Consider the following 25,218-nt stretch of genomic DNA (forward strand, 5'->3'; position numbering starts at 1 on the left):
AAAAAGAAAATTGTTAAGTATGGAATGTTTTACCAAATAAATAAATAAAAACCAAACCTGTGAAATTAGGAAGAGGTCATGCTTGAAAAAAGCACGTTCCCTTCTTTCGTTATGGCTAAGTTGTGCTTCTTTTTTTTTTTTTAATATATATTTTATTGATTTTTTTACAGAGAGCAATGGAGAGGGATACAGTTAGAAACATCGATGAGAGAGAAACATCGATCAGTTGCCTCCTGCACACTCCCTACTGGGGATGTGTCTGCAACCAAGGTACATGCCTTTGACCGGAATCGAATCTGGGACCCTTGAGTCCGCAGGCTGACGCTCTATCCACTGAACCAAACTGGTTAGGGCTAAGTTGTGCTTCTGTCCAAAAGATAAGAGGACCTCCTAAGATCCTTCCAGAACTAAGATTGTGTGATTCTCTTGTAAAATGTCTCCCTATTCTACATCAGCATTTCTCAAATTGTGTCTATTAGATGTTAATCAATGTTCTATAAGAGTTGTTTGAAAATTGTTTGAAACTTATTTGAAAATTGTAAGTTAAACTGTTTGCTCTTGTTGGTTTGCTTTTTTTGCTGCAGAATTCCTCAATTTTAATTATTAATATATACCACAACTCTGCAAAAAGGGAATAGGATTAAGAATGTAAGGTCCCCCAAATTCACTTGGGATGGAATCTTTCTGGTTAGGAGCAAGGGTTCCGGTGTGGAGCCCTTTCTTTGAGCAACATCTAGTGACATATTTAAGAATGCACACTTTGGGAAACACTACTGTACACTCTCTCTTTATATACCTTGGTTGTCTTCTAGTCTGCTCTGTTCTCTATACAAAGAATGATGGACACATTAAAAAAAATAGAGGTGCTAGTCGGTTTGGCTCAGTGAATAGGTCCCAGGTTTGATTCCAGTCAAGAGCATATGCCGGGGTTGTGGGCTCCATCCCCAGTAGGGGGCGTGCAGGAGGCAGCCAATCAATGATTCTCTCTCATCATCGATGTTTCTCTCTCTCTCTCCCTTCCTCTCTGAAATAAATAAAAATATATTTTAAAAAATAATAGAGAAGATATTTTTTTACTTTGAATCAAGGAAGAATTTCTTAAACTAGACCAAAAAAAGCATTAAATATGAAAAATTGATCAATCTACATTAAAATGAACTGATCATTAAACCATTATCATAAATTAAAAGAACAGAGAGATGATATTAGCAACACATAAAAGTGACAAAAAATTAGTATGGTCGACAACCTCCAAGACGGTGTTCACACACCTGTGTTGTCCCACATTACACGGGGTGGTCTGCACCAACAATGGCATAGAGCAGAGGTAATGGTGTGTCTCCTCTTGTTAAAAAGGCTGCAGCTTCTGTCTTGAGTTTTTTCCCTTGGATCACTCACTGCGGGGAGCAAGAGGCCATGCTGTGGGCATTCATATGAAGATCTTCACTTGGCAAGAAACTGGGGCCTGCCAACAATCACGTAAATGACCTTGGAACTCTGGAGCCCTAGTCATAGCCTTGATATGATTGCGATCTTGGCCAACGTCCTGACTACAAGGTCCTGAGAAACAGCCAGAGTCACCAGCTATGTTACAAGCAAGAGATAGCTAATACAATTAGCATCCTTAACACATAAAGAATGCCCCATGAATGAATATGGAAAGACAACCAACCAACCAAAAAAAAAAAAAAATGGTCAAAAGTTATAAACAGGCTTTTTACAGAGGAGGAAACACAAACGGTGCACATGAACAGATGTTCAATTTCATTAATAATCAGGGAAAAGCAAATTAAGAGCACAATGAAATGCTATTTTACATTCAAAGAATTGACAGAAATTAAAAAGTCTTACTCCTAAGTCGTTGGCCATGATATGGAGCACAGGTAACCCTTATACACAACTTGTAGTTATGTAAAAATGTTATAATCACTTTGAGTGGGAAATGTGGCATTATCTTTTAAAACTGAATATAAATATAACCCACAGTCTAGCCATTCCACTCCTAGGTAGATCGTAGAGAAACTCTCGCATCCATAAACATGCACGTGGATGTAGAGAACAGCGTTGTTTATACCAGTTGACCCTGAACAACGTGGAGGTTGGAGGTACCTACCCGCAGAGTGCCAAATTTACATATAGCTTTTGCTTCCTCATCAACTTAATTACTTAACCTGTTGTTGACCGGAAGCCTTAACAATAACATAAACAGTTGAATAACATATATTGCGTATGTTATATGCATTATATATACTGTCTTCTTACAATAAAATAAGCTACAAAAAGAAAGTATTATGAAAATCATAGGAGAAAATACACTTCAGTACTGCACTATCTTTACTGTACTGTGTTTACATCATCTGTTTACAAGATCGTCAGTGCCTACTTCAAGTCTTGTATGATATAAAACATTGTACATGTTATACTTATTACTAACAAGACATCAAAAATGAAAAAAGCAAATTAATATTGCAGGCATATAACGATTCATGCACTGATAATGAAGCAGCAGCAATATGATTGCTGTGTGGTAGCCTACTGTAATCAATAGGGCTCCTTTACAGTAACCTAGCCTATACACTAATGAATGAATCGTTATGAAATTTTTATGGTATACAGTAGTACAGTCATATTTGTAATATGGTATTGAAAACATTGTTACTTTTTTAAAAACCACTTACCTGTGATGGTAGGCTGATACGCATTATCTCCAATTAGAAGAGAGGCATACTGTACAGTAATGTAATTCTTTGAAAGCAAACTTATAAAACAGTAAGAAAACTAATGCATTATCAATTCTATATTGAGTATCACTCATCTTATGCTGATGTAATGAAAATCCACTTCCATAAATACATGACGTTCTACACGATGAACACTTAAGCGATGATGATGACACAAAAACATCTCATACAGTTCTTACCATATAGTTATTAGATTTTCACACAAAGACACACACACACACACACACAAAACTGGTAAGTTTATTAACTGTACAGCATGATGCTTATTTACTATTCATTCAGTGGAAGTGGATCATCACAAAAGGCCTTCATCCTCCTGGTCCCACATTGAGTAGGCCGGCTGAGGAGGCTGGTCTTGCCGTCTCAGGGTTGCAGAGGGAAACAAGATGGAGGAGGTGGAAGGGGAGGCAGGAGAGGCCGGCACACTCAGTGTAACTTTACAGACATATCATAATTTGTCTTTTTTTTGCTTTTTCATTTCTCTAAAAATGTTTCTATACGGTACCAATCCTTTTTCTGTTTGCTTTAGTTTCTGTGTTTTTGTTTTCTGGCACTGCTTCTTCTTTCTTCCTTATCACCTGACATTGGGTTGGAGGCACTCACCTCCATCGTCATCTCCTGTTGATTCCTCTGGGGTGGTGTCTATTAGCTCTTGAATTTCTCCAAGAACCTCATCTTGAAAGCCTTCACACACACACACTCACTCACTTTAAAAAAAAATTTTTTTTAAATTGATTTCAGAGAGAAAGGGAGGGGGAGAGATAGAAACATCAATGATAAGAATCACTGCCTCCTTCACACCCCCCTACTGGGGATAGAGCCAGCAACCCAGGCATGTACCCTGACCAGGAATCGAACCATGACCTCATTGTCCATAGGTCAGTTCTCAACCACTGAGCCACACCAGCCAGGCCACACTCACCTTTTTTATTAGTATTTTGTCATATCCACAATCTTGCATGGTTTCCTTAATTGGCTCTGTCATAAATCCTGTAGTCCAGCACAACATCTGGACCATTTTCTTTATCTGGGACTTGTTTCAGGTTTGGTGGCTTTCACACTTTTCCTGTAACTACGATGGCATCTTCAATAGTGTGATCCTTCCAGACTTTCATGTTCTACCAGGTTCTCTTCCATAGTGCTGACAATCCTTTCTCGAGTACCATGTGTAATGAACCTTACAGGACTCCCTGATTTTGAGGCTGAATAGACGTTGTTTGGGGGCAAGTAGACCACTTTGACACTTCAGTGTTGAACTCATGGAATTCTGGGTGACTAAGAGCACTGACTCAGAGCAATTATCAAAAGAACTTTAAAGGGCAGTCCCTTACTGGGAAGGTACTTCCTGATTTCAGGGAAAAGCATTGACAGAACCAATCCAGAAAAAGGGTTCTCCTTGCCCAGGCCTTCTTGCTGTACAACCAAAAGACTGGCAACTGGCATTTATCTTTTCTTTTCAAGGCTCGGAGGTTACCAGCTTAAGAGATAAGGGCTGTCCTGTCATCAACAGGACTGCACTTGCACAAAAAGGTAGCATTAACCTATCCCCCATCCTGCCTTAAACCCTGGTTCTTGCTCCTCTTATTTACTAACAAATTACCTTTGTGGCATTTTTTTTTTTTTCCAGAATAGGGCACTTTCATCTGTTCAGGCAGACAGTCTTTCTCCTTAGTTACTCTCTTCATGGGGTTTGGGAACTTTGTTGCCTATTCATCTGCAGAGGCTCCTTCTTCAGTTACCCTGACATATTTTCCATCAAAACCTCTAAAATGACCACACCATTGTTAACCCCTGCAGCCTAAGATCCATCACCTTCCTTTTGCATCAAGTTGTCAAATAATGACTTCACTTTTTCTCAAATTATTCTCAAGTCCAAGCAGCGTGGTCGGCCCAGGCAAGGGAGGAGAAAGGTAGACTTGGAGGTGGAGGTGAAGGCAGAGAGGACACACAAATGTGATACTCCCGTCCGGAGGTGCGCCAGGGGCAGAGGGTGGCGCACACAGTGGGAGCTGTGCTGTCACATGCTAGAGGGCACACTCTCCTGGGTACTAAACAGAGTCCTGGTGGAGTCCTTCTCCTCACACCTCCTCAGTGCACAGGACAGGCCGCCCTCCACCACAGAACAAGATGCCCGGGAAAACAAAACTTGACTACAGAAGGGCTGTGTCCCCAAACACCTGTGTCTACCCAGTCTCTTCCAGGATCCCCTTGAGCAGGATAGGAGCTTACAAAACCAAGATTTCCCAAACCTGAAATAATAGTAAATCTATAGTTAAGCCCTTCAGCTTTTGTCCTCAGTGCTTAACCCTTTGAGTGCCAACCAATATCCTAGGAACTATGCTAAAATTGCCAAGGCATTTTTGCTGATTTTACAGCAACTTAGGAAAAAAATTATGAATCTCAAGTAAAGGAAGTTATATATTCAATATCTTCCACAAAATCGTCATCTTCACAGCAAGAATTGACATATTTAGCAATATCATCATCACTAATAAAAGCAGACTTAGAACTGGACACTGCAGGAAGAGCGCAATAGCGCTCCCGGCCCTTTCGGCGAAAGACAGGAGGAGCGCAATCGTGCTCGCCGGCACTCTAGGGGTTTAAACAATGAACGCATCACAGGGTGCCATGTGTGGTTTGAGATAAACAATATGTACCAGAACTTATATGAGTAGCCAGTTTTACTTCTTTTCGGAATTACTATTTACCAACCAATATGGAAATATTTCAGTATTTAGCATTAACTATGGCTATATCCGTGTGCAGTGGCTGAATATCAGGCCTGCTAATACAGAATATGACATGATCTTTGCAAAGCTCAAAAACATGGAAAGTTAATCAGGTTGAGGAAAATACCCATGTGAAAAAATTAAGAAAAATAAAGATAAATTTTTCAACCCCCCAATCTTTTGGCATCTCTTACACTTTCTAGTTTCTTAGAATATTAACAGTGACTATATTCAGGAATATCTTTGATGCCAGGTATATGAGCTCATTGAAATAGGTTTGGTGTTTATAATTTTTCACTTAATACCTCCTCACAAAGAAAATCTAGCCTTTTCAACAAGGCTGAAGATACTTTTGCTTTTGTTAGGATTGTTTTAAGGATATTATCTTTCCCTAACAAGTAGGATTTGGCTTCCTGATCTTAGTTCAGATAGTAAAAGCCCTTTTCATTTTGCAATTTTTGTTGTTGACAGTTTTCCTATCGCTTTGTTTTGTATGTGTCCCTACTTCCAGCTTGGCATGAATCTCTAAATTTTGATCTCAACAATTACAATCCCTCATTGTTCAGGATCAAGTAACCACTCAGTCTCATATTTGCCCTTTTAAAATGCTGAACCTTATGAAATTAAGACTTCCTAAAATGACAGATATGATCCTATTTATGGTCATCAGAAGACAAAGGTGCTCTCTCTAACTGGTCAGAAATTCAAGAAGCACAGGAAATGCTGAGAGCGTGTGGCACAGAGAGAGTCCTCATGGATGCGGAGGATGAGGTGGTGCATAAGGAAGGTCTGTGAACACAGCTACTGCAGAACAAAGACTTAAAATCCAAACTATTACACTCAACTCAAATCCACTGTGAAGAAATATTAACTTTTTTCCTCTAGGAAAGCTTAAGTGCAACTAAAAAGTAGAATTTCCAAAACTGCTTTGCAAAAAACGTTGCTTAACACAGATGTTCCTACTTATGTAACTTATCATCTATTTTACATTATCTGGAATTTAGCACATTCAAGAACAAAGTCTTTAGTTCACATAGCAATAAGAGATAACACATTACACACCTTAACCGACCATGAAAAGATTGTTTTATTTCATGAAAATATTCTCAACAGAGAACACTATCTTAAACAAAGCACTTACCATTAAGAAATCAACATGTGCACAAAAAGAGTAAAAATTATTGAAAAATTAAAGTTTTGGGACAATTCACATGTTCAAAATGTAAGAATGATTTAAACTGTGCAAGTACAAATGTCTTTCCTATTGTAATAACCCATATACAGGTTGCACTATTCCACGTGAAGGAACTTGCCTCCTAAGGAAGCAAATCCTGCTTTTAGAAAAACAAACAGTAGCTTGAAAAGAACAGTTAGTCCTTACAAGAAAACCTTAAACTTTGCCCTCTGTGGCTGCTAGCCAAACACACACAAGCACTTCAGGCTTTGTACAGAAGACAAACACAGCCAGATCACATTTCCTCCTCATTGCTACCTTTCAAATACGAATAGCACTAGGATTTAAAACTACTTTATGTAGTCTGTCAGTATTGAGTAATGTCACATTATATAAATAACCCTGTAACGAGATTCAAAATCTAAACTTCATAGTTTACTAGCCTCAAAAGTAATACACTATACGTCAGCTGTGTAACAGGGGCATATTCGATCTTATGAAGACATTAACTTTCACACAATTGTCATTCAGCTTTAGTATAACTAGTATGAATCAAATAACACTGGGAAAAATTATTAAAGCAGTCACACAACTTCTAAAATATTGCTTAAAATCCAACAATACACAGACCATTTCACGTTCTCCTTCTTCCCTCAAAACAGTAAAGAATCAAATTAATGAAGCTTCCATTGGTAGAAATATTCCCCACCCCACCCTCCTCCCTATTGAACACCACTAAGAACTTAGTTAAGATACAAGTCATTAACAGAACCACAAATGCGAGGCAGGACAACATGAGCAACAGGGCACTAACGACAATTATATTTACAGTATAAACATACAGAAATCTCCATTTTACAAGTAAAAGTGCACATAGATCATTACAAAGTTTCACTAACTTTCATCTGGTTCAAACAAAAGCATCACTTGGAAACAGACTATCATTGTAATAATCAAATGAGAACATGGTAACCCCAAATTAAAAGACAAGGGGGGCAGAGGTCCATAAAACTTCTCATAAAAATACTGAGTAAAGTCAAATGGACTTGAACATGTCTTTAGTCTGGTGCATAAATTTGGAGATGCACCGTCAAACATGGTAGAGCTCTAAAAGCCACTGACCGAGGCTGCATCGCAGCTGCAGCAGCCCCGGGAGATAAAGGAGGTCACACTGAGCTGACACATAGCCCTTTGTGGGATACTGTGGTGGTAGTGTTGGCAATCAACAGATTTAGGCACTCTAGTTTAAGGCAGCATTTGAATGGAAGCAGCTGACTTCTGACAACAGTCCTTTGTCTTGAGGTGGTGAGTATCTTCTGTGTTTCCTATGCCAGGATTTCGGTGCTGACTATAGATTCTTCCCAGACTGAGGTGCGGAAGATGTATCACGCTTCAAAGAGTTCTTTCAACTGGGCTGTAGGCTAGAGCATAGATGTTTTCTTTTTCTTATCATAAATACTTCAGGTTCACAAACTAGTTCTTCATAATGCCAAAACTGGAATGTTTGCAGTGGGGAAGTTACAACAGCATACACAAACAACAGGATGAGAACATTAGTGCTGGAGATGTTTGACAACGTGATTTGCGCTACAAATGTAAAACACAACTAAGACTTTGACAAGAACAAGGGATTATAAACACATGCCTGAAAAACCGAACTTGCTCACTCTACACATGCAACAGGATGTTAAGCAAACACAGAAGTGGCGCAGGCAGACACTGACAAATGGCCATGGTTCTAACAGACAATGACTCTAAAAGTCAATTAAAACAGAGCTGGGATAGAGATGGTGCTGGTGGGACCGCCAAATGTAAGACAAATTTCACAGCTCTGCATTCTTTCTGATTTGGACATCATTAAAATAAATGGAAAAAAGGTTAGCCATTGTTAGCTTTTTTTCCTTCATGTGGATAATTGTGAAAGAGGAATTTAAGGACTTAATGATTTTTTAAAACAGTGTATGGAAATGCTAATGAAGTTAGTAAAAAATAATAATGTCTGCATGCACTCATGCATCTTGCTTCTCTCATTCTCTCTCTCTGAGCCTGACAACTCTAACACCCTCCCCCCCAAAGCAGCTGCATGTAACCTCCTTCAACATCTTGCCCATTTCCTCAGAAACCCTCTTCAGGAACCTGCAGTCCAGGAGGAAAAAGAAAAGAACAATTACTGAAGACCTTTGGTAAGACCAAAAGGGGTGTTCAGTTTAAAGTGTCCGTCCTAAATGTCCCTAAAATTATTTTATAGTCAGCTACTGAAAACACCAGAAAAATTTGTAACACAAGCAAAATTAAAGACAAGGCTTGTAGCTCCTTCTTCACTTCATTCCCAGCACAACTAGCACTGCACAATCCTTGATTGTACAGTGCTACCAACAAATGCTTGTTGAAATTAATTGGGGGGGGAGGGAATCTAACGTAACTGGTGACCCAGCTAAAATGAGGAAATGCTCTAAACTGTTGTACAGATAACCTCCTCAACCCACTTAATCAAAAGTTTTTTTCTTTTCAACATAAAACGTGCCAGTACTTCTCCTACAGTCAAGATTTTCTAAGCTTATTTTAAATCTATTTTCCTATTATAACTGCTAAGTAATCACTAAAGTGATATTTCCGAAAGGATATTTGCAAGATAAAAAATACAAGCATTCGATGAATTTGAAAGGGAGCTTGTACGTTCCTGAAAATTACTAGTAAGCCTGAAAATATTATTAGGTCTCAAAAGAAAGCCATTCTATTCACCTAAGAGCTAGACCAGATTGATTTATTTTGGAAGTCTCTTGATTTGCCTACAATAGATTTTGTGCTAGGTACATATTTTCTTCTTTTAGGAAACCAAAATTAATAGGGAGGAAAATAAAAATGGTTATATTCTTATTTTATCCAATTAGCCAACTATTATTACTTCTCTTCTTGGAGACTGTAGCTAAATTCAAAGGCCTATATAAAACCACTCTTTGGGAGTCAGCTTTTTATAGCTTTTAATAGCAGTTTTAATTATTTGAATTTATTGAGTTTTCTGAAGTCAAGTGTGTTTATGTACATGTTTGGGAAGGGTGCCTTTTATCTATGGATTCCTGCCCAATAGGTCAAACCCCATTCTTTATAAGGCAGAAAAACACAAATCCTTCACACAGACTTAAGCAAGACATAAAGCAAAAGGCATCAATTAAGCTCCACACCAACATCACTCACGTTAAAGCATCAACGAGAACAGTTTCTTGTGGTCATATTCACATCTTTAAGATCGAGCATTCAGCTCACATAGTGAACAATAAATCTTGGATGCCCTTTAAATTTTCTGATGTTATCCCACCCGTTGAGTGTGTTTTTGTTTTAAGTTATCATTCCTATGTCACAAAGCTGCCTGGTTAGTTTAGATGTAAGTTACTGCACCTTTACTGTTTTTCTCTAGAGTTACATCTATGTATGATGTGGGAACGTAGCCTTCTTCACCATTCTGTCTCCGAGCTCTTGTCCATCCATCACCTTTGTCCTCCTCAATAATGTATAGAACTTCACCTTCTTTCATTGCCAGAGTACCTTCATTATGTCCTAGATGAGAGTTTTCATAGTACAAGCATAACTTAAACACAGCAATAATTTCATATAAAAGTTAAAACAACACACAAAATAAAATGAAACTCTACTAAATTTCAATGTGCCTAGGTCCACTGACTCTCATTAGCAACATCTCTACTTTGTAGCAATACTTTGTAGTTTACCCAACACTTTCATATACATTGTCTCATGTGAACTCCCAGGCTGACATTAATATCACCCCCATGTAACAGATGAAGTATAAGCCACAATGACATATGACTTGCAAGGGTACTCTAACTGATTTCACTACTTCAACTTCTTTCCCAAACTTGAGTGGTATTGCTATCTAGAAAATTCATGAGATGTGGATCAGGAAAATAGTAATAGTAGTAGTAGTAGTAATAATAATAATAATAATAATAATAATAATAATAGGACAGAACTTAGAAGACAGAACTAAGAAGACAGAACCTACACACAGAACTTAGAAGACAGAACCTACATAGAACCTACAGACAGAAGAACTTCGCTGGAGAGAACATGGCAAAAGATCCTGGACTGAACCTGATTACAGAAATTGGCAAGAGAACCTGACTAGAACCTGGTGACTGAACCTGGCTGGAGAACCTGGACAGAACCTGGCTGAAGAACCTAGCGAAGGAACATGGCTACAGAACCTGGCTGGAGAACCTGGAGAACCTAGCAAGAGAACATGGACACAGAACCTGGCTGGAGATCCTAACCAGAACTTGGCTGGAGATCCTGGCTAGAGATCCTGGCTAGGCTGCTGATCAACTGAACGCTGTCTCCATGTCATTCCTTCTTCGCCGACTCCATCCACACCTTTGGGGACCCCTGGACCTGCTGGGGCTGGACCCCGGCACCGGAAGATCCCTTGTCTTTCTCAAGTATCACTTTGGGGAGAAGATAAGGGCCCAGATAGCTTTCAGATTTGGGCCCAAGAGTTTGGGGAAAAGATCAGGCTCTTGGCTCTTAGGAACATTCAGGTCAGGGGGTGTGGAGGAGCAATGAGGCCACTCTTCGAAGCGTGGCTCTCCGCTGTAGGGCCCGCATGCCCACAGGAGACGTGGCTGCAGTGAACCAGTGAGTAGAACGCATTCGACCACAGGGGTGAAGGCACAGGCTTTGGAAATAGACAGACTCAGGTTTCAGTTCTGGCTCTCTCAGCTACATGGTTTTAGGCAAATTATTTGACTACTCTGAGCCTCAGTTCTGTCACGTGTAAAATGGGGATAATTATATCTTCATCACAGGGTTGTAGGAATAAAATGAGATCATGCATGTCAAAAATAATAATAATAATAATAATAATAGTAGTAATAATAATAGTAATAGTAATCTGAGCTCCAAGATTAAGCTCTCCCTGAAGTCAGCTAATACAACCCTTCTTTAGTTTAAGACAGTGAGAAGGTGGAAAGAATGTAGCTTAAAGAGAGAGCAGAGAGAAAACTACACTCTGGTGATGGTAGAAGAAGAATGCTTATAGCCACAGAGCACAAACTTTCTTTAAAACCTCATCAGCCTCAGGGCTCTTTCCTCTCAACCCCCAACCCTTCCAACCTGCTTAGCAGTAACTATTTGCACAAATGAATCTTCATATAACATATGCTAAATTCCTTCTCTAGTCTCTGGATTACATTATAGCAATATCTTATTTAATACTAGAGGTGCAGTGCACAAAATTCGTGCACAGGTAGGGTCCCTAGCGGCTGGCTGGAGTCTCCCTTCCTGGGCTGCTGGCTGGGGCCTTCCTTTGTTCTGCGCCACCCCCTGGTGGTCAGCACACGTCATAGCAAGTGATCGAACTCCTGGTCAGTCGAACTCCCGAGGGGACACTTTGCACATTAGGCTTTTATATAAATAGATTTTCTTAGAATGAGGAGTAACTAAAGACTTTACACAATTTTAAAACCAATAAAATTGGTGGGGAAGGGCCTTAATTCATATACCATTTTACAAAACAACTTATTTATAAAGGTGTTACTGGGCTGCTCTGTGATTTGAGGAACAGAATTTTTCAGAATCCTTTTCCCACAAGAGAGGAAAGGGTGAATAAAAGTCTGCAGGAGAGGACCACAATGACTTCCTCCCTTCACACAGTTTGTCATCCAACTCTTGCAGAGGAAAAGATGGCAAAGTCAGAAGCTACCATACTCTCTCCTTCCCTCATCTGAAAATGTGGCCTACAGAGTCAGGATATGGTGGCATTCAGATATGCCATTTGCCATGTGTTTGTCTCCCAATGTTAGCAAGTTACAAGGAAGAGCTTGAAGTGACATCCGCCCACCTTCTACTTCCTGGGTGGGCGGATACATGATTGAGCTGCTTGAACTTTAATGAGTACATTAAGCATTAGTCACATCTCTGGGGGAAATTCTGTATCAACCAAAGTTGATAATTAAATAAAAATCTGTATTAGTATACTGATAAATAGGTAATTTTCTTTTAATGTCATGTATGGAATGAACATCTCTGTATCTGTAATACAGTTAAACAAAAATATTCATACTAATGAACTAGGATTATAATTATCTGACAATGTACTATTTAGCTGAGGACATTAAAGTAGATAGCTCATATATGTAGACTTTAGAAACCAATTTTATCATATATAATGTATTAGAAAAATCATACCATCAAAAGGGTAAATAGCTTTGCAGTGTCCAATAGCAGGCAAAGGATCGTCATCTTCAAAGTCATCATCAAACTCATTGTGGTGACCATGCTGTTGGGGTGGCCCACGGACTTCTTGGTTTGCATCATCAGTGTAACTTCCCTCAGGACTATAAAACATAAAATTATCTCTGATCAACTATCACAAACATGGGAAGCTTTTATATTGTCTCGGGATCAATTCAGAGAATTAAGTATCTGTGATATAGTTCCAAATTAAATCTTTATTTTCTTAAAACTGACTCTATCTATCTATCTATCTATCTATCTATCATCTATCTATCTATCTCTTCTAAAACAAAATGAGTCTTTGCTGAATTTCCTGAAATTAAAAGACTACAATATTCTAGACACACAGCATGTATTCAGTGAATATCTCTCACTATCACCAGGTCCAGAGAAAAAGTAAAGATGTATTAGATACTTGTTTTTCATTATCCTGGATTTATCACATCTCTTTTGCAAGAGGACCCTAAAATTCCTTAGGACCCACCCAGACCCGTGTTCAGTTAAAAGGTTTCAGGTGGCTTGTTCTGTCCTGACTCCAGAGGGCTCATCTTAACTCAGCACTTGTATGGCCAGAGTGACGAGTTGACAAGTAGGACTATAACCCAGTCAGATATAAGAGATGCACAGAGACTTTGCTTGGGATTGTTGAAAGAGGAGCTCCCTTTTCCACTGGACTTGAACCTAGAGAAATATGAGCCTAGAGCTTTGAAAGATGACCATATGAAGCCTTAAAATGAAGCCAAGACAGTGGAAGGCAGAACTGTGAAGTGGAGAGAGCAGAGTCCTGAGAATGTATCATCTGAGCTCCGAGATTAAGCTCTCTCTGAAGTCAGCTCATTAAAATCCCTCTTTAGTTTAAGCCAGTATGGGCAGAGTATTTCATTCTGTCACTAAAAACCCAAAGACTCCTAATAAAGTTCATTTCCAACTAATCATGTTACCAGGAAAGTTAGTAACTTAGAAAATAAAAAACTCAGTAATCTAAAGGCATTTTTTTTCTTCACAACTTTTTAAACCAGAGAGAAAAATATTAATAATTTTGCTAAAGAATCAAATGATTAAGATTTTAATAATGGGGAAATCTATGTGATTAGATTTAACAGCACTTTCAGTATGCCTGGAAAACATTTTTTTTTTTTTTACTTTATCTTTATTGTTTAAATTATTACAGAGGTCCCTTTTTTACCCCATTGACCCCCCCTCCCCACTCTCGTCCCCTCCCTAGGCCTTCACCCACTACTACCTGTGTCCATGGGTTATACCTATGTGCATGTAATTTCTTTGGTTGATCTCTTCCCTGCCCTCCACCCTCTTCACTCTGAGGATCCTCAGCTTATTGCATGCTTTCATGTCTCTGGATCTATTTTGTTTGTCAGTTTATTTTGTTCATTAGATTTCACATATAAATGAGATCATCTGATATTTCTCTTTCACTATGTAGTGGATAAAAAAAGCTGTGGTACATTTACACAACGGAATACTGTACAGCTGTAAAAAAGGGGATCTCTTACCCTTTGAGACAGCATGGAGGGACCTAGAGAGTATTATGCTAAGTGAAATAAGTCAGTGGAAGACATGTTTTAAATAACACAAGCCAAATAGATTAATTATTAAAATCTAGGTTTTATCTAATAACAAAACCCAATATATTTGGGGGTGTTGTTTGATATACTGATATGTACTCTTTCAAAAAATGATAATGGAGAGGAGAAACTATTATTTGTCAAGAACATACTATAACCAGGTTTTTACTACTGAGTGCTTTATGTACATTACTTCATTTATTACTAATAACCTGAATAAGGGGTATTTTAATCTCTATTTTATATTTGAGGACACTGAGACTCAGAAGAATTAAAAATGAACTTAATCAAATTATAGTGTAATTAAGTAGTAAACTAAGATCTCTCAAATTCTTCTCTAAGGTGAGTTCTAATTTGTTGGACTTTATTTTTTTTAAAATATTTTTTTATTGATTTCAGAGAGGAAGGGAGAGGGAAAGAAAGATAGAAACATCAATGATGAGAGAGAATCATTGATTGGCTGCCCCCTGCATATCCCCTACTGGGGCTCGAGCCTGAAACCCAGGCATGTGCCTGGAATGGGAATCGAAAAGTGACTTCCTGGTTCATAGGTCAATGCTCAACCACTGAGCCACACCAGCTGGGCTAATTTGTTGGACTTTATTATAAAAAAGAAAAAGACATATTACAATAAGGAAATGCCACAATGATATGGAAACTTAGCAAAGTGCCTTTTGGAAGCTCTGGTCTAAACTAACAATACACATTTTTCACAAAACTTTGAGCAAGTTGACAGTTAAATTTTTCTTTGGCATTAGCTACCCAACTCCATCTATTACGGCATCTCCCCATGCCTGAGGAGCCTATGCCTCCAGATTACAGCTCCAAGAACTTTCTATGTTCCCATCTCTGTTTTGGGATGCATGACAAACAAACTGAGCAGCAATATGAAATTTCATACTTCACCTATAGCTATTATAAAGAAACAGAAAATTTAGGTTCAAAAGACTGATGTTATTAAAGCCAAACTTGTTAAATGAGGGAGGAAGAAAAAAATTATATGAAGTTTAGAAAAAAAAGTGAGAAAAGTTTGGGAGAAAAGAAGAAATACAAATAAAATACAAAAAAATGACCTTTCTCGTCCCTGTGTTACAAGATGATTTATGTCACTGCTATGTCTTCTGTCTCCTCTCCCACCTGTTTTGCCTTCAACTTCAGAGAGCCAAGCCTTAGGGAAAAAATAAGTAAAACGGAGCTTAATAAATACTTTTAAGAGCTCGGAAGATATTCTACATTTAAAATGTGCTTTGAGTTGTTATGATTATGTAATTCTTAGCGAAGGGAAACCTTTATTCCAGTTTGGTCAATGATCAACTTTATGGCTAATAAAAAATAGTTTAAGTGTTTATTTTTATATATCATGTTTAATTTAAAAACTTCAACAAGGGACTAAACATTATGTACCATACGATACCTTACTTTTAGTTCATGAGCCCTGAAATTAAATAAATATTTGAAGATAATTCTAGCAAAAACTAACCTATCATGATGAAATTTATACAAATGAATTGATCTCAGACAACTGCTAAAATACAAATCTCTACCTCATTCTTGTGGATTTCCATTCGCAGGCGGTCAATATTATTCATGGTCTCTGCTAATTTAGGCTGCAAACTCCCTGGATCCCCCATTTGTGGATTTTTCTCATACACATCTTTCATTTTGTTGAGTGCTTCTCTGAAAACAAAAAGGAAGCCATAAAATTAAATATTCACTCTATATATTTCCAGATAAAAGAGTTTCATTTTATTTGGGGACTCACATACAACCTAATCTGAAAAGATTCACATCTCTTTTAAGTTTAGTAAAATATTACCTGATTAAAGATAATCTGATAAAGTATGTAGAGTGTGTAATTTATGGAAACACCCTTTAAATCAATTGAAATATCAAAAATAAGTTAGATTTAATTTCTCATTTCTTGCTCCTAAGTGAGATTATATATATATATATATATATATATATATATATATATATATATATACACACACACACACACACACACACACACACACACAGACCTATACATATATGCTTCATCAAAGGCTGGAAGATATTCCTCAATATTCTTAAACTTATCATATCCCAAATCAAACTCATATTCCCATCTAGACATTATTTCACCTTTTCTTAGAGTTCATAGCATCAGCATCCTCCCACCCATCTATACTAGAATAGAAATGCATCTTTAACTTACCCTCTACCTCCAATTTCAGTTATTCACCTCCTCTTCACTAATCGTAATAATAATAGATTATGACTCAATCAGCTCTCCTCAACTCTGACAGCTGACAGTACTGACTTACACTCCTTAATACTCATTTCCTGCCTGATCTCCTGGAGGGTACATTTTCTTTTTCCTTCTCCTCACTCTGCTGTCTTATATCTCCCTCACTGGCTCCTCTTCTTCTCTTCACCCTTTAAATGTATGTTACATAAATAACATAGGTTTCCTCTCATCTCATCCTACACTCCTCCTTCAGAATGATCTCTTACTGTTTTGTTTTTTCCAGTTTTAGTGAGATATAATTGACTCATTGCTTTAATATCACCTATCTTTAGATGACACTCAAGTATATATCTCGTCCTCTTTTTCTCCTAAGTTCTAGATTTGATTTCCAAATCCAACTACATACTTTCATATAGATTTTCACATATTTCAAAACTCAACATAAACAAAACCATGACCTTTGCCCCAAATTTATTTTTTCTGTTTTAATTAAGTCTTTATCTATACTTCTGAGGTGGAAAGCCTCCATTTTTCTCTTCTTGGACATCCAATCAGATGACAAGTCTGACCTACTTTGCCTTTTAAACAATTCTTATAATCTACTCTTTTCTATTTTCAAGACACGGTTTCAACATCTCTTGCCTAGCTGGTTTGGCTCAGTGGATAGAGTGCCGGCCTGCAGACGAAGGGGCCCAGGTTCGATTCCAATCAAGGGCACATGCCTGGATTGCATGCTCAATCCCCAGTAGGGGGCATGCAGGAGGCAGCCGATCAATGATTCTCTCATCATTGATGTTTCCCCTCTCCCTTCCTCTATGAAATCAATAAAAATATGTTTTTAAAAAAGAAGTCCTCTAATCGGTCTCCCTGATGTCAATGTCTTTCCTATAAAATCTACTCTTCATATAGTTTTCAATTATCTTTCTTTAGAATACAGAGGTGATAGTATCACCTACTTTCTCAACAACTTTTGGTGACTCTCCAATACCTCCAGAATTCTACAAAAAAGCATTCAACACTTTATATAATTCATCCTGTACCTTTTCATCCTCATCTTCTGATATTATACTGCACATAATTTCTAATCAAGTCTCCTCCAGCCTAGAGCCAGTTCCAGGCCATGAAAGAATATTCACATTTCTGTGCTTTTATTCTTTGTTTTTCTCTTGTCCTTAAATATTCTTACTCTCCCTTTATTGTCTAATTTCTTGTCTGACAAAACCCTATCCTCCCATCAAAGTCTAACTCCAATGTTCTGGAAACAAACCAGCTGTTTGGATGTCAACTCTGATATTTACCAGATACCTAACCTGAGCCACATTATGGATATATTTGATACTCAATTTCTCCACCTTTATAACAGGAACAACAACTTCAGAGGGCTATTTTGAGGAATTCAATGTAAAATGCTGGGCTCACTTTGTAGCACATAATAATCCCTCTATAAACATCAGTTTCCCACACAATCACCCTTCCTCTTCCCCCAACTTCTCCCCAGTGATATTCGTCTTAATTATTCCAGTAAGAATTCATTATTTTTTTCCTCTAGGTCCCCCCAGAACTTTATCTCTCTATTAGCAGCTATCATAATCCAGCTTGTACAGAAATTAAATCAATGAGTTTTATCTTTCCTAACTAAAATGTGAGCCTATTAGGATCAGGAACTATTTTATTACCTTTTTGTATCTACTAAAGTCCTGACAGTCTATTACATATAGTAAGCCCTAAATATTACATTATATGTTATAATTTCCCAGAGTCCATTTACATGTTGCTCTAGTAAGAAATATTTTAACATTTAAAAATTATTTAATGGGGAAGTAATATACAACATGGTATATACTGTATTGTATATTTGAAAGTGGCTAAAAGAGTAGTTACTCATCACAAGAAAAAAACATTTTTGTGACTATGTATGGTGATAAATATTAAATACTTATCATGGTGATCATTTTGCAACATATACAAATATTGAGCCATGATGTACATCTGAAACTAATATGTTAATATGTCAAATATACCTCAATAAAAAATGTAATACTAATAGAGTTGGTCCTCATTATTTGCAGATTCCATATCTGTGAATTGCCCATTTGCTAACATTTATTTGTAATCCAAAAAGGAACACATGTGGCATTTTTATACTCATTAGACATGCACAGAGTGGAGAAAAATTTGAGTCATCTGATTTATGTGTGCATTCTCAGCTGAGTTCAAACAAGGAGATACTTTAACTTCTTATTTCTGCTCTGATACTCTGGACAAGTGTCCTTTTTGTGCTCATTGTTGGTGACTTTTCTCTTTATGAGAGCCCGTAAGCGTAGTGCTGAAGTGCTATCTAGTGTTCTTAAGAGCGAGAAGGCTGTGAGGAGAAAATACATGTCATATAAGCTCTGTTCAGGCATGAGCTACCGTGGTGTTGGCGCTGAGTTCAAAGTTAATGAATCAACAATATATATTAAAAAACTTGTCTTTAAGGAAAGCATAAAACAAGGTTATGTATAGATCAGTTAATACAAATGCTGTGACCAGAGGCGAATACAGGAGCCCTGTATTTCCCGTTTTGGTATTCACTCATCAGTGTTCAGTGACTGTATAGAGCCTAACTGCCACAAACGACGAGAACCGATTATAATGCCTTACTTCACTTATAATTAAGCAGACAATCACATCTGATATATAATTCTTAACAATCCCTTTAATCACTCATGCCAGACCTTAAGCTCCAATTTTATCTTCAGTGGAAAAGCAGATAATAAGTCACCAATTCACTGTAACAACCCTTTATTCATCATAGCGCTCTATGTTCATTAAAACAAAACTGAAATACAGGAATGTTTTTATAAAATTGGAGGGAAAATAAAGCACCGAGTGAGTGAATCTGAAGCCATAGTAAAGTACAGTTTACCAACATATTTTGCTGCAAAAGAAATAATTATAGCTTCAGGTTTCTACTGAACTCAATTTATATAACAAAGCAAAATGAAATTTATCCAAGCATAAAAGGAAGTTATTGTTGGTGAAACTACTCTTGATAATGAGTCATCAAGTGATTTGATAAATTTTTGGAAGGCATAAATATATATGATTAGCTCCAATAAGTAATCTGCAACCCAAGAAACTCTAACATTTCATTTTTACTTGTGACACAGCAACCATAAACACTTCAGAGTGTTTTTTCCCCTCAAAAGATATTTCAACTAGGATAAATGATTTTTAAACTTTTTACACATCACACCTAAACACATCATTCAAAATAGACCCTGAAAGGAATAATAATGGTAGAGAGAACTTAATGGAAAAATACTTCTGATCTGATTCTTTCTGTAGTTCTCTGTTAAGTTCGTCAATGCGCTGCTGTAGTTTTTTACGCCTCTGTTCTGGTGGCAGATGACTGAAATCTTCTAGTGCTGTGCCCTGAAAAGAGAATCTAAATGAGTATAAAAAGCATTTTCAAGAAATTTTATTTTTCACATATATCTGTTATAAAATAAGAATATCAATTTTTAAGTTTAATTTCTAATTAGCCCCAAACAATCCCTTTTAAGAAAAAGAAATCTACATAGATATGTGTGTTAATTAAAACAACTGTATTAACAAAAGGCTCAAATTCCAGGCAGTATATAAAATCATGAAGCAGGATGGTAAAAATAACACCAGGTAAAGATATTAGGTAATGACTAGTATCACATTATTCCCAGATCTTGGCAGAGTTAAAATAAATACATACGGATCTTCTTACAGCAACAACAACAAATGGAAACACGTAACATTTCTCATCTATATATATTATTGTTTTATATATAACATATCAACACATCCCAGTCAGCATATTACAAATGTTCAGACTGAAAATATGAAGTCTGTATAACTGAATTATGTAAGCAACTTACCTCATAAAGACACTCTAATTAATGCATATAGTCTTTGAATGATTACACTTGTAAACCAATCTGTTCTTTAGAACCAAAACATACTTGACAATTAAAAAACAAAAGATCCAGTAAGTGAAATATAAGTAAAGATTATATTCCAATAAGGAGTCTTTTCCAATTATCCTTTTGTACAACCAAATAATATACCTCAGTTGTTCCTGAAAGAATGATATAATCCAAAGAGAGATATAATCCATCCTTTGGAAGTAAGCTTGATGTTTGAAAATTTCCTAATGTTTCATTATTCAAAAAATTTTATCATTTAAGGAACGTGCTAGTATTTAGATGCAAATTTGACTGAAATGATGTCTTTCATTTCTTAAATATTAATCATGTTACTGTTACTTTAGTTATTTTATTAGAGACTAGAGGCCCGGTGCACAAAAATTTGTGCACTCGGGGGGGAGGGGGTTCCCTCAGCCCGGCCTGTGCCCTCTCGCAGTCTGGGACCCCTTGGGAGATAACGACCTGCTGGCTTAGGCCTGCTCCCGGTGGCAGAGGGCAGGCCCAATCCCTAGGTGCAGCCCCTGGTCAGGCTCAGAGCAGGGCCGATTGGGGATTTGGGACGCCGCCCCCTCTCGTGCACAGAGCAGGGCGATCGGGAGGTTGTGATGCCACCCTCAGTCACGCTCAGGGTAGGGCCGACTGGGGGGTTGGGGCACCGTCCCGTCACACTCAAGGCAGGGTCGATGGGGAGGTTGTGGCGCCACCCCCTGTCACACACAGAGCAGGGCCAATCAGGGGGTTGGGGCACTGCCCCCTGTCACTAACAGAGCAGGGCTCATCAGGGGGGTTGGGGCTCTGTACCCTGTCATGCACAGAGCAGGGCGGATCAGGGGGTTGGGGCACCGCCCTCTATCACCCACAGAGCAGGGCCGATCAGGGGGTTGAGGAGCTCCCCCCATCAGGCACAGAGCAGGGCTGATCAGGGGGTTGAGGCGCCACACCCTGTCACACACAGAGCCGCAGGGCGATCAGGGGGTTGGGGCGCCTTCCCCTGTCACAAACAGAGCAGGGTGGATAGGGAGGTTGTGGCCCCGCCCCGTCACACACAGAGCCGCAGGGCGATCAGGGGGTTTGGGCGCTGCCCCCTGTCACGCTGATCCCGGTGCCGGGAGGCCTCGCGGCTCCGCTGATCCTGGTGCTGGGAGGCATATTACCCTTTTACTATATAGGGTAGAGGCCTGGTGCACAGGTGGGGGCCGGCTGGTTTGCCCTGAAGGGTGTCCTGGACCAGGGTGGGGGTCCCCACTGGGGTGCCTGGCCAGCCTGGGTGAGGGGATGATGGTTGTTTGCAGCTGGTCACACATCCTTCAGGGTGGGGGTCCCCACTGGGGTGCCTGGCCAGTCTGGGTGAGGGGCTGAGGGCTGTTTTCAGGCTGGGGGTGACTGAAGCTCCCAACCGCTCCTTTTTTTCTTTTTTATTCTGGGCCAGCTTTAGCTTTGAGGCTTGGCTCCAGCTCTTAGGCCTCAGCTGCTGAAAGTAGTTTTCTGGCCTTTGCTTACAATGTTGCGATCCTGCTGGCTGAAGCCCGGCGGACTAAAGCAGGTTTCTGGGGTTTTGTTTAGCTTCTATGTTTGTTACATAGTTGCTTAGAGTTGCAGCTCAGAGGCCTGCAGGGGCAGGCGGGGAACTTTGGAGTCCTCGTCACTTAAGCAAGCAAGCCTCATGTTAGTTTCAAGCTGCCTGGCTGCCGGCCGCCATCTTGGCTGGCAGTTAATTTGCATATTGCTCTGATTAGCCAATGGGAAGGGTAGCGGTCGTACGCCAATTACCATGTTTCTCTTTTATTAGATAGGATTATACAATGGAGCAAATATTAGCAACTATTGATTCTTTCTGATATAAACCCATATTTACATGGTTTTTATATCCTCCCAAAACTGACGACACCTATCTCATTCTTCTTTTTAAAATAGTTATTTTAAGAATACACAAGTTCAGTTTTTAAAGTGTTGCTGAAGGGAGCTCCCAAAATAAATGCATCCTTGCTCTGTGGGCCACTTGTGCCTATAACATAAGCTAAAAAGCTTTATTTCACCATTATAAGAATGTTTCCCTTACTTTAAGAAAAATGAGAACACTCAATTTTAGGATGAGCCCTGATCAAATGTAACATTTAATTAATAACAGAATCTCTAGAATTTCCCCAAATGGCCTTCACATTATGGACATTCAACAAACTTGCCTAAGAAGAAGGAGGACATTTTGTCTAAGTAGCTGTTCTTTTTTAATCTACTAGTCACCATACATAAGAATCTGTTAAATCAATCAAATTTGACCTAAATGAATAAATGGCAAAATTTTCTATCCTTGAAATTTAGTGGTCAATTATCATTATATGTTGTCAGATTTAATCTAATTTATGGTACAGGTTTTGAAAACTATTATATATGTGCCAAAGATAAAACTTTCTAATTTATATTTTTTAAATATGTGTTAAAATTTTGAAAAACTATTTAATAGAGAAAATGTATTCCAATGTAACTTATTTGGTAGTATTATAATAAACTCAAAATGAGCTATAAGTAAATCTGCCAAATTTCCATTTATCCCTAATCAAACCTTGTTCTCAAATTTATTAACATTAGATCCTAGACACTTGCATATGTAATATCCCATTGTGACATTATAACCTATCCTTCTATAGAATATGAAAAGTAACTCCACTCTGTTTCCTGTGGATGTAAAGAAGACCTCTGACGCATTTAACAACTCTCCTACAAGGGAATCCATAAAAGACTGAATTGCAAGAGTCTGAAAAACAGTGGTTTATTTTCTAAAAGTGAGAAACTATGTAAGAACCCAATAGTTTTGGGCTTACATTTTCACAATGTACTTCCATTAATTTGTCTGAAATACATAAATGTGTAAAGGAACATCTCTCTCTTTCTCTCTCTGTCAAATAAACACACACACACACACACACACACACACACACACACACACGATATTTAGGTTATTTGTCAGAAGAAAGCACTGACTATAATAAATTAGTAGAAAAAATTTCGTTCTTACTTTCTGGAAAACCCAATGATTCTAAACTCTCATAAATTCTTAAAAAAATCAAATTTATGTTATTTTTTTAAAGGGTATTTAAAAGGGAAGCCCTGGCCGTGGCACAGTTGGCTGGAGGACTGCCCCGTACACCAAAAGGTTGCAGGTTTGATTCCTGGTCAGGGCACATACCTCAGTTTCCATTTCCATCTCTGGTTGGGGCATGAGCCGGAGGCAAGCAATCCATGTCTCTCTCCCTTTCTCTATAAAAATCAATAAACATATCCTCAGGAGAAGGTTAAAATAAAGTATTTATAAAAGGCTGTTAAGGAAAATCATTTAATTTTCCTTCTATAAAAACAAACTTTTGCTGAAACTGGTTTGGCTCAGTGGATAGAGCGTCGGCCTGCGGACTGAAGGGTCCCGGGTTCGATTCCGGTCGGGGGCATGTGCCTGGGTTGCGGGCACATCCCCAGGGGGTGTGCAGGAGGCAGCTGATCGGTGTTTCTCTCTCATTGATGTTTCTGACTATCTCTCTCCCTTCCTCTCTGTAAGAAATCAATAAAATATATTTTTTAAAAAAACCAAAACTTTTGTTCTACCATGTAACTTTCAAAATAGCATATATATATATATATATATATATATATATATATATATATATATATATACACACACAAAGTGTCTGTCTGGGTAATGACATCACATAGCAATGCCCAGTTTCCTCTCCCTAGAGACCAGTCTCCTTGCAGTTTCTTCAGCCCAGGAACACGACTTGCTTCACAGCCAGGTGGAAACATTTCATACTTTAACCAAATTTCTGTGAAGCATTTTCCCGTGCCTCATCTCATCTGATCCTCACAGAAGTCCTAGAGTAGGTAGATAGGAGACTCAGTGGAATCCTATTTTCGTTAGCCGGAAAATGGAGATTTAGAAAGCTTAGAAACTTGACCCGACTGAAAAGAAGAAATGGTGGACCTTGAAAATGACTTCAGGTTTTCTCACTGCGCAGAATATAGTCAAACACTGCTGCAGTTAAATATTTTACCCTTTGTTCTCCCTGTGTGATCTACAGTAATAATCTGCTTCGTGTTGATATTTACTGCTGTGTTGCTGACAATTACCTGAAAGAGAAGTTGGGGTGCTTCACTGGGCTGGAAAAAGTTTAGCTAAATCAGAAAGCAGGTCTAATTAAGCAAGTTTATATATATAAAAAGCTAAGTTGACTCGCATACGTGCGATACATATAAAGCTCTCGCTGGCACCAATCGCACACCTGTGTTTCCATCTGTCATTGTTGATCGTGAATGTGGTTGACACTTCCATTATAGAGAAACGACAAATAGCAATATTAAAATATTTCTCCTAATTAATTTCCTTTCAATGTGCACGAATTTATGCACCGGCCACTACTTTAACTATAATTTTATTCTCTGTAACATTGTAACATGACAAGGACTAAATAAGGACTCAACATTCAAGAACTTAATGGACTGATTATAGGTTAACCACATTATTTTTGAATTTTTATGATATCAAGAGGTACTGGCATTTGTTGGACTCTATATAGATTAAATCATAA

At 38.2% G+C, this 25,218-nt stretch overlaps 1 protein-coding gene across 2 annotated transcripts in view; it reads right to left on the reverse strand.

Moving 5' to 3' along the window:
* Nucleotides 1-6,535: 6,535 nt before the first annotated feature.
* Nucleotides 6,536-25,218, reverse strand: part of FNBP1L (formin binding protein 1 like) — a 116,836-nt gene continuing 98,153 nt past the window's right edge. Inside the window, exons 10-16 of one of the 2 annotated variants that reach the window (XM_081087746.1) lie at nt 20,011-20,120; nt 16,018-16,150; nt 15,547-15,641; nt 12,843-12,991; nt 10,041-10,199; nt 8,735-8,780; nt 6,536-8,065 (exon numbers count right to left, since the gene is read on the reverse strand). In XM_081087746.1, coding sequence (XP_080943872.1) covers nt 8,773-8,780; nt 10,041-10,199; nt 12,843-12,991; nt 15,547-15,641; nt 16,018-16,150; nt 20,011-20,120 — 654 coding nt within the window. In that variant the 3' untranslated portion in view covers nt 6,536-8,065; nt 8,735-8,772. The remainder of the gene's footprint in view (nt 8,066-8,734; nt 8,781-10,040; nt 10,200-12,842; nt 12,992-15,546; nt 15,642-16,017; nt 16,151-20,010; nt 20,121-25,218) is intronic. The other variant, XM_081087745.1, reaches the window with a different exon arrangement.

Source organism: Myotis nattereri, assembly GCF_964212035.1.
Source record: "Myotis nattereri genome assembly, chromosome: 3".
In the NCBI taxonomy this organism is placed as follows: domain Eukaryota; kingdom Metazoa; phylum Chordata; class Mammalia; order Chiroptera; family Vespertilionidae; genus Myotis; species Myotis nattereri.